This window comes from Coregonus lavaretus (assembly GCF_964263955.1).
Source record: "Coregonus lavaretus genome assembly, chromosome: 21".
NCBI lineage: Eukaryota > Metazoa > Chordata > Actinopteri > Salmoniformes > Salmonidae > Coregonus > Coregonus lavaretus.
Genome location: NC_140008.1, coordinates 4,926,353 through 4,937,208, shown reverse-complemented (window position 1 = coordinate 4,937,208; position 10,856 = coordinate 4,926,353). Strand labels below are relative to the sequence as shown.

The following is a 10,856-nucleotide window of genomic DNA, read 5'->3' as shown; positions in this document are numbered from 1 at the left end:
TGCAGAGTCAATGTGCGGGGGCACCGGCTAGTTGAGGTAGTTGAGGTAATATGTACATGTGGGTAGAGTTAAAGTGACTATGCATAAATACTTAACAGAGTAGCAGCAGCGTAAAGAGGATGGGGTGGGGGGGCAGTGCAAATAGTCCGGGTAGCCATGATTAGCTGTTCAGGAGTCTTATGGCTTGGGGGTAGAAGCTGTTGAGAAGTCTTTTGGACCTAGACTTGGCACTCCGGTACCGCTTAGAGAACAGTCTATGACTAGGGTCAAACTGGGCTGGCTAACGCTACAGAGCTGAGTCAAGCTCTGTAGCTTTAGGTGGAGTAGCTCTGCCAGTCAATGTGTGGGGGTACAGGTTAGTTGAGGTCATTTGTAAAGTGACTATGCATAGATTAACAGCAAGTAGCAGCAGTGTAAAATCAAAAAGGGGGGGGGGGTCAATGTAAATAGTCCGGGTGGCCATTTCATTAATTCTTCCCCCATTCGTTTGGGATTGAGACCTGCAGTCACCTTGATTTAAGACCACTTTTGAGAAGTGTTCCACAGGCAGTAAATCTATTGTAGAATAAATGGAACCTGGATCCATTTCATTCTATTAACATGGCTTGTGTGTGTTATAGCCAAATGCATGCTTGCAAATCTTATTGAATTTATTCACATATCAATTTCCCTGTTTGCAAGTGTTGTTGCATTTATTCTCAAAATAAGTAACATGTTTGCGGGGCACAGGCAGATGGAGAGGAGAGGGGAGGAGAAGGGGGGAGAAAGAAGGGGGGAAGGAGGAGAAGGGAGGGGGGGAGGGGGGGGGGGAGAAGGGGGGGAAAGAAGGGGGGGAGGAGGAGAAGGGGAGGGGGGCGAAGGAGAAGGGGGTGGGGGGGGGAGGAGAAGAAGGGGGTGGGGGTCGTTCATCTGTCTGCGCCGCCCTTTATCTAAAGCACTTCACAGAAAAAGAGCCAGCCATTCAACTTGAACCGGCTGGTGCCCTGAGCGGTGGCCCAACCAACAACATTTCAAGCCTGCTAACTTTAAACAAATAACGTTTTATTTGTATTTATTTGTACTTCATTTCAGGAGGACCATATGAAGGTCTTATAGCGGATTACTGAAAACTAGGTGGATTTTTACTGACCTCAATCTCAAGATGTCTATACTAATATTCACTCCCCCGATTGTGAAGAGGCTTCTAGGCTGGAAAAAGGGCGAACAGATAAATGGACAGGAAGAGAAATGGTGTGAAAAGGCAGTGAAAAGTCTTGTAAAGAAATTGAAGAAGACAGGACAGCTGGACGAGTTGGAGAAGGCTATCACGACCCAGAATATCAACACCAAATGCATTACCATACCAAGGTATCTGACTCCCCGCCGTCGCAACTCCCAGACAGGTAGCTAGCCAGCTACTTAGCTAAGCTCGCTTCTGGTTATACTGTTGTGATTTAATTTAGTTAACTAGCTAGCAACGCAAGCTACACCACCAGAAACTAGCTACTTGCTTTAACCTTGTAATCATTAAAGACTACATGATGTGATCAAGAATGAGGATTCGAAATTGGCATGTGCGATGTATAGGGTGCGTTCGTAAATTCGCTCTGCATATCTACTCCGGTTTCAGAGCACTCTCGTCTGTGTGCCAGAGCGCAGAATAATTTATGAATTTACGAACGCTCAACACCCGTTGAATATGACCGGTGTCGGCAAAAAAAAGCGATTTTGAATTGTTGCCAGCAGCACAGTCACCAACACTCTGGATAACATGAAAAACAGCCTAACCAGCTCTGCTGGGGAGAGTTAAATGGTCAGAGTGATGTGTTCTCTCGTTTGTGTCTGGAAGTAGCTAGTCAACGTTAGCCGGTTAGCCGGTTGGGTGCTTGACTGCGGTTGTGAGGTCAGGACGCTCGGTCGGGCAGAGCGTCCAGTGACGCTTTCCGAGAGCGAAACGCGCTGAATTTATGAACGGACAATCTGACAACGCTCTGAATTGATGAACGCCCAGAGCGCACTAGGCACTCCAGTTTGAATTTACGAACACACCCATATTTACGTGAATGTTTTGGGGGTTTGTTTGTCTTACATTCGCGTCGCTAGCTAGACAGCTGTGTTTTGTGTCTGATTGCCGCGAGTCTGCAGACATCTAATGTTAGGCCTGTGTTAACTAGCTAGCCAGTGAGTCGAATTCAGCTGTGAATCTGCACATGTTTTGGTTACTGTTTCTCTTTCTGTCAATATCACATCGCGACAATGCAGGTGACAGCAACACTGATCCTTTTGAACAGATAAAACATAATCTGTGTGTGTACATAACATTTTCATAAACCTGTTATGTCATTATAGCAGTAACTTTCACTGTGGGCTACTGTAGCTAATCTGACAGACATGCTAGTATTGTGGCATATTATTATTATTATTATTATTATTATTATTATTATTATTATTATTATTATTATTATGCTAGTATTGTGTCCCTGCCCCTGTTAGTAGGAAGGGTTCTGTTTGACACGACCAAACAATACATGTCAGCCAGATAGTTATAGCTAGATAACAGACTGACATTGAGTGACTGACTGCAAACTGCAACCCAAATCCATGCTCTGTAAGTCCCTCTTATTTCAATGCCCTGCACCTCTCCCAAGTCCCCTCTGTCAGTCTGTCCGTCATGTCATGATGTCAGTCAGCAGCAGCTTTGGGGTCAGTTTGATTGGAAGTCAATCAATTCAGGAAGTCTAATTCAATAATTGAAAAAATTGCATCTATTTTCAATTATTTTTTGCAATAAACTGAAAAGGAGGAGACCCCAACCCTGGTCAGCAGTAAGTCAGTACCAGGAGAACTGGTCATGTCCCTTCCTGGCTTGTTACATTTTTAAAAAATTACCTAATGTCCTGTCCACACACGTCTTGAGACCTGAGGGCAGGGTGGCTTCAGATCCTCAAAAAGTTCTACAGCTGCACCATCGAGAGCATCCTGACTGGTTGCATCACCGCCTGGTATGGCAACTGCTCGGCCTCCGACCGCAAGGCACTACAGAGGGTAGTGCGTACGGCCCAGTACATCATTGGGGCCAAGCTTCCTGCCATCCAGGACCTCTATACCAGGCGGTGTCAGAGGAAGGCCCTAAAAATAGTCAGACTCCAGCCACCTTAGTCATAGACTGTTCTCTCTGCTACCGCACGGCAAGCGGTACCGGAGCGCCATGTCTAGGTCCAAAAGGCTTCTTAACAGCTTCTACCCCCAAGCCATAAAACTCCTGAACAGCTAATCATGGCTACCCAGACTATTTGCATTGTCCACCCCACCACCTCTTTTATGCTGCTGCTACTCTCTGTTTATTATCTATGCATAGTCACTTTAACTCTACCCACATGTACATATTACCTCAACTACCTCGACTAACCTGTGCCCCCGCACATTGACTCTGTACCTGTACCCTCTGTATATAGCCTCCCTACTGTTATTTTATTTTACTGCTGCTCTTTAATTATTGTAATTTTTTTATGTTTTACTTATAAATTTTTTACTTAACACTTTTTTTTATTGAAACTGTATTGTTGGTTAAGGGCTTGTAAGTAAGCATTTCACTGTAAGGTCTTTTGTATTCCGCGCATGTGGCAAATAACATTTGATTTTATTCTGTGTGGGAGTACCTTCTGAGCCATTCACAGGACAGGACCACTGTTTAGATGGGGGAGAGAGAGGGAGAAAGAGGCCCTCCCCCTCACGGGGAGAGAAAGGAAGAGAGAGCGTGCCTGTGGGGAAAGTGGGATCCCCCAGATGCTGAGTCAGTGTGTGACTAGCCTAACTTTCCGTTTTGTAAATATTGTAGTGTGTGTCTGAAAATGGGATTTGTAAACAAAGGAGTCAAGGGGTTTGTGTGTGGGTGTGTCTGGCTGTGTGTGGGTGTGTCTGGCTGTGTGTGGGTGTGTCTGGCTGTTTGTGGGTGTGTCTGGCTGTGTCTGGTATTGCAACAACCCCAGTTTAAACCAGGGGTTAGAACCTACATTATTTCCCAATAATTTCGTTCTGAACAGAAACACAACTTTTTTTTCGTGTTATTTCGACCAGCAAAAATAAAGTTCTGAACCGGTTCGACCCCCCCCCCCAAAAAAAAGTACCAGTTTATATCGTTCTTTCCTGTATCTGTTTTAACCTGTGAAATCAAAGGTTTGTTGCATTTAGCTCATTAAATGACTTCACCGATCAGTGCGGATAGAGCAGCCAAGCTAGTTGTTTACATGGCGCAAGATCGGACAGACAAGTGTCGCCTATGGCGCAAGATCGGACTGAAATGTTGCAGTTGGGGAGAGAGCAGAGGGTTGAGGAGGGGGCTTGAAGCGCTGGGCATCTTGTTATGACGTTGCATTATCTGAATTAGGTCCACAGAATTAGACCTAGGAGGAGCGGCTTTTTATGGAGGAATGTCCTTTGAGCTAGCTAGCTAAGAGGCTAGATAACAAGGGTGCAGAGCAGCACCAGAATTAAAAACACGTCTTACATTTTTATAGTTAATAAATCCAACGTGAATTGTGATGACTAGGCCTATAGTATCCTTAACTAGCATTGAAAACGTTAATCCATTCTTCTCTAGCTAATAAAACATCTCTCCCTATCTTCTGAATCACGATTGTAACGTCAGTACAGTATCCTATGCTTCGGAGGGGGGAGGGGCTACAGTATCCTATGCTTCGGAGGGGGGAGGGGCTACAGTAGCCTATGCTTCGGAGGGGGGAGGGGCTACAGTAGCCTATGCATCGGAAGGGGGGAGGGGCTACAGTATCCTATGCTCCGGAGGGGGGAGGGGCTACAGTAGAATATGCTCCGGATGGGGGAGGGGCTACAGTAGCATATGCTCCGGAGGGGGGAGGGGCTACAGTATCCAATGCTCCGGAGGGGGGAGGGGCTACATTAGCCTATGCTCCGGAGGGGGGAGGGGCTACAGTAGCCTATGCTCCGGAGGGGGGAGGGGCTACAGTAGCCTATGCTCCGGAGGGGGGAGGGGCTACAGTAGCCTATGCTTCGGAGGGGGGAGGGGCTACAGTAGCCTTTGCTTTGGAGGGGGGAGGGGCTACAGTAGCCTATGCTTCGGAGGGGGGAGGGGCTACAGTAGCCTTTGCTGCGGAGGGGGGAGGGGCTACAGTAGCCTATGCTTCAGAGGGGGGAGGGGCTACAGTAGCCTATGCTGCGGAGGGGGGAGGGGCTACAGTAGCCTAAACACACACTGGCAAATATTTTCAGCTTGCAGGCAGACACTGGAAAACGTTTCTGAGTGACAGAGTGAGGGTTTGCATAGGCGTTTTGTTGTGGGACTAGAAAACAATTTCTGGAACGTAAAATTGGTGGGGTTGGCGGGGGCCGTGGTCTGTGGGGTTGGCGGGGGCCGTGGGGTTGGTGGTGGTTAGCCTTAGTAGAGCGGGGAGGTTGTGGGGCGTGGGTTAGACGTTATCCCCATCAGGGCCGGGAGGTTGTGGTTAGGGTGTGGGGCGTGGGTTAGACGGTATCCCCATCAGGGCCGGGAGGTTGTGGTTAGGGTGTGGGGCGTGGGTTAGACGTTATTCCCATCAGGGCCGGGAGGTTGTGGTTAGGGTGTGGGGCGTGGGTTAGACGTTATCCCCATCAGGGCCGGGAGGTTGTGGTTAGGGTGTGGGGCGTGAGTTAGACGTTATCCCCATCAAGGCCGGGAGGTTGTGGTTAGGGTGTGGGGCGTGGGTTAGACGTTATCCCGATCACGGCCGGGAGGGTCCCTCCCTATCTGCAGACTGGAATGATAATAATAAGTCTGTGTGAGAGACAACAAGCCTTTCCTGTTCTGCTGCTGACCTCTGACCTGCTGCTGACCTCTGTTCTGCAGCTGTCCTCTGTCCTGCTGAAGACCTCTGTCCTGCTGTTGACCTCTGTCCTGCTCCTGTCCTCTGTCCTGCTCCTGTCCTCTGTCCTGCTCCTGTCCTCTGACCTGCTGCTGTCCTCTGTCCTGCTTGATTTTATTTTATTAGGATCTCTTTTAGTCCTCATTTGGACTAATCTTCCAAGAGTCTTTAAACATTAAAATACAAATTATAACAATCACATTTAACACACTGTTACAAATACCCTGACATATTGAACAGATAAATACTCTTAACAGTCTGAAAAGATAGATTGGTTCCTTCATCTACCATACAGTGCCTTGCAAAAGTATTCATCCCCCTTGGCGTTTTTACTATTTTGTTGTATTACAACCTGTAATTTAAATGGATTTTTATTTGGATTTCATGTAACGGACATACACAAAATAGTCCAAATTGGTGAAGTGGAATGAAAAAAATAACTTGTTTCAAAAAAATGAAAAAAATGAATAAGGAACAAGTGGTGTGTGCATATGTATTCACCCCCTTTGCTATGAAGCCCCTAAATAAGATCTGGTGCAACCAATTACCTTCAGAAGTCACATAATTAGATTGCACACAGGTGGACTTTATTTAACTAAGTGTCACATTATCTGTCACATGATCTCAGTATATATACACCTGTTCTGAAAGGCCCCAGAGTCTGCAACACCACTAAGCAAGGGGCACCATCAAGCAAGTGGCACCATGAAGACCAAGGAGCTCTCCAAACAGGTCAGGGACAAAGTTGTGGAGAAGTACAGATCAGGGTTGGGTTATAAAAATATATCCGACACTTTGAACGTCCCACGGAGCACTATTTTAAATCCATTATTAAAAAATTGAAAGAATATGGCACCACAACAAACCTGCCAAGAGATGGCCGCCCACCAAAACTCACGGACCAGGCAAGGAGGGCTTTAATCAGAGGCAACAAAGAGACCAAAGATAACCCTGAAGGAGCTGCAAAGCTCCACAGTGGAGATCGGAGTATCTGTCCATAGGACCACTTTAAGCCATACACTCCACAGAGCTGGGCTTTACGGAAGAGTGGCCAGAAAAAAGCCATTGCTTCAAGAAAAATCCCCCCCAAAATCAATTTTAATTCATAGGATAAAGTAATCCTTCTACCCCCCCCCTTACCCCAACCCACCGCCCCCCCCGCCCCCCAATTAAAAAAATAAAAATAAAAATAAAAATATTCGCTCTGGATAAGAGCGTCTGCTAAATGACGTAAATGTAATGTAAATTTAATTCCAGGTTGTAAGGCAACAAAATAGTAAAAATGCCAAGGGGGTGAATACTTTTGCAAGCCACTGTAGTCCTGCACAACCTTCCAATTTATTAAATTGAAATGGTTCTAAAGTATTTTTAGAATGTTTCTGGTTTGCTCAGATAAATTATTCAATTTCTTTTTTTACGCTGAATCTAAATGTTATTTAGCCTATTTCTCTTTTCTGTCTGGATAACACAGATGGTGGACAATCTATTCCTAGTATTGACTGAATGTCTGTCTCTTACCAACTGAATACTGTTGTGAATGGGGTTTGGACATTTTTAAATGGCATACATTGTGAAAAAAAAAAAGCATTATCTTGTTGATTGGGGACCATTCAAGAGCATTGTCCATGACTACAACAGAATAATCATATCTCCACCTTAAAACAATCCTTGCTGCTTTGTTCTGTACAATCTGTAGCCTCCTACTCTCACTTGCTGATGCATTTCCCTAGAACACAGAACAGTGGTTCACCTGACTCCCAGTTAATGCTTGGGTTGTTTGCTTTCCCAGTAAATATACAGTGGGGGAAAAAAAAGTATTTAGTCAGCCACCAATTGTGCAAGTTCTCCCACTTAAAAAGATGAGAGAGGCCTGTAATTTTCATCATAGGTACAGGTCAACTATGAAAGACAAAATGAGAAAAAAAAATCCAGAAAATCACATTGTAGGATTTTTAATGAATTTATTTGCAAATTATGTAGGCTGTCTCGTCATTGTTGGTAATCAGGCCTACTACTGTTGTCGTCTGCAACATGATGATTGAGTTGGAGGTGTGCGTGGCCATGCAGTCATGGGTGAACAGGGAGTACAGGAGGGGGCTGAGCACGCGCCATTGTGGGGCCCCTGTGTTGAGGATCAGCAAAGTGGAGGTGTTGTTTCCTACCTTCACCATCAAGCGGCAGCCCGTCAGGAAGTCCAGGCTGAGCTATAGTCAATGAACAGCATTCTGATGTAGGTATTCCTCTGCAGTGTGATGGCGATTGCATCGTCTGTGGATCTATTAGGACGGTAAGTAAACTGAGGTGGGTTTAGGGTGTCAGGTAAGGTTTAGGGTGTCAGTGGTAATCCATGTTTCTCGCTGACGGAAACATGGATTACCACTGAAAACACTGCTACTCCTACTGCTTTCTCCTCGTCTGACCATGTGTTCTCGCATACCCCGAGAGCATCTGGTCAGCGGGGTGGTGGCACAGGAATCCTCATCTCTCCCAAGTGGACATTCTCTACTCCTCATCTCTCCCAAGTGGACATTCTCTCTTTTTCCCCTGACCCATCTGTCTATCTTCTCATTTGAATTCCATGCTGTCACAGTCACTAGCCCATTCAAGCTTAACATCCTTGTCATTTATCGCCCTCCAGGTTCCCTTGGAGAGTTCATCAATGAGCTTGATGCCTTGATTAGTTCCTTTCCTGAGGATGGCTCACCCCTCACAGTTCTGGGTGACTTCAACCTCCCTACGTCTACCTTTGACTCATTTCTCTCTGCCTCCTTCTTTCCACTCCTCTCCTCTTTTGACCTCACCCTCTCACCGTCCCCCCCTACTCACAAGGCAGGCAATACGCTTGACCTCATCTTTACTAGATGCTGTTCTTCTACTAATCTCACTGCAACTCCCCTCCATGTCTCCGACCACTACTTTGTATCCTTTTCTCTCTCGCTCTCCTCCAACACTACTCACTCTGCACCTACTCAGATGGTAATGCGCCGTCGCAACCTTCGCTCTCTCTCTCCCGCTACTCTCTCCTCTTCCATCCTATCATCTCTTCCCTCTGCTCAATCCTTCTCCCTCCAATCTCCTGATTCTGCCTCCTCAACCCTCCTCTCCTCCCTTTCTGCATCCTTTGACTCTCTATGTCCCCTATCCTCCCGGCCGGCTCGGTCCTCCCCTCCTGCTCCGTGGCTTGACGACTCATTGCGAGCTCACAGAACAGGGCTCTGGGCAGCCGATTGGAAATGGAGGAAAACTAGACTCCCTGCGGACCTGGCATCTTTTCACTCCCTCCTCTCTACATTTTCTTCATCTGTTTCTGCTGCTAAAGCCACTTTCTACCACTCTAAATTCCAAGCATCTGCCTCAAATGACACTGCTGGTCCTGCTCACACTGCCCTACCCTATGCTTTGACTTCTTTCTCCCCTCTCTCTCCAGATGAAATCTTTCGACTTGTGACGGCCGGCCGCCCAACATCCTGCCCGCTTGACCCTATCCCCTCCTCTCTTCTCCAGACCATCTCCGGTGACCTTCTCCCTTACCTCACCTCGCTCATCAACTCATCCTTGACCGCTGGCTATGTCCCTTCCGTCTTCAAGAGAGCGAGAGTTGCACCCCTTCTCAAAAAACCAACACTCGATCCCTCTGATGTCAACAACTACAGACCAGTATCCCTTCTTTCTTTTCTCTCCAAAACTCTTGAGCGTGCCATCTTTAGCCAACTCTCTTGCTATCTCTCTCAGAATGACCTTCTTGATCCAAACCAGTCAGGTTTCAAGACTGGTCATTCAACTGAGACTGCTCTTCTCTGTGTCACGGAGGCTCTCCGCACTGCTAAAGCTAACTCTCTCTCCTCTGCTCTTGTCCTTCTAGACCTGTCTGCTGCCTTTGATACTGTGAACCATCAGATCCTCCTCTCCACCCTCTCCGAGTTGGGCATCTCCGGCGCGGCTCACTCTTGGATTGCGTCCTACCTGACTGGTCGCTCCTACCAAGTGGCGTGGCGAGAATCTGTCTCCGCACCACGTGCTCTCACCATTGGTGTCCCCCAGGACTCAGTTCTAGGCCCTCTCCTATTCTCTGTATACACCAAGTCACTTGGCTCTGTCATATCCTCACATGGCCTCTCCTATCATTGCTACGCAGACGACACACAACTAATCTTCTCCTTTCCCCCTTCTGATAACCAGGTGGCGAATCGCATCTCTGCATGTCTGGCAGACATATCAGTGTGGATGTCGGATCACCACCTCAAGCTGAACCTCGGCAAGACGGAGCTGCTCTTCCTCCTGGGGAAGGACTGCCCGCTCCATGATCTCGCCATCACGGTTGACAACTCCATTGTGTCCTCCTCCCAGAGTGCGAAGAGCCTTGGCGTGACCCTGGACAACACCCTGTCGTTCTCCGCTAACATCAAGGCGGTGACCCGATCCTGTAGGTTCATGCTCTACAACATTCGGAGAGTACGACCCTGCCTTACACAGGTAGCGGCACAGGTCCTAATCCAGGCACTTGTCATCTCCCATCTGGATTACTGCAACCCGCTGTTGGCTGGGCTCCCTGCCTGTGCCATTAAACCCCTACAACTCATTCAGAATACCGCAGCCCGTCTGGTGTTCAACCTTCCCAAGTTCTCTCATGTCACCCCGCTCCTCCGCACACTCCACTGGCTTCCAGTTGAAGCTCGCATCTGCTACAAGACCATGGTGCTTGCCTACGGAGCTGTGAGGGGAACGGCACTTCCATACCTTCAGGCTCTGATCAGTCCCTACACCCAAACGAGGGCATTGCTTTCATCCACCTCTGGCCTGCTGGCCCCCCTACCTCTGCCGCTCAGCCCAGTCAAAACTGTTCGCTGCTCTGGCACCCCAATGGTGGAACAAGCTCCCTCACGACGCCAGGACAGCGGAGTCACTCACCACCTTCCGGAGACACTTGAAACCCCACCACTTTAAGGAATACCTGGGATAGGATAAAGTAACCCTTCTACCCCCCCTTACCCCACCCCCCCC

The 10,856-nt window shown here is 47.7% G+C and overlaps 1 protein-coding gene across 1 annotated transcript in view; it reads left to right on the top strand.

Moving 5' to 3' along the window:
• Positions 1–1,141: 1,141 nt before the first annotated feature.
• The window catches only part of smad3b (SMAD family member 3b), a gene marked incomplete at both ends in the record, with an annotated part of 65,599 nt that continues 55,884 nt past the window's right edge, over positions 1,142–10,856 (top strand). Inside the window, one exon of the mRNA XM_084185688.1 lies at positions 1,142–1,347. Coding sequence (XP_084041814.1) covers positions 1,142–1,347 — 206 coding nt within the window. The remainder of the gene's footprint in view (positions 1,348–10,856) is intronic.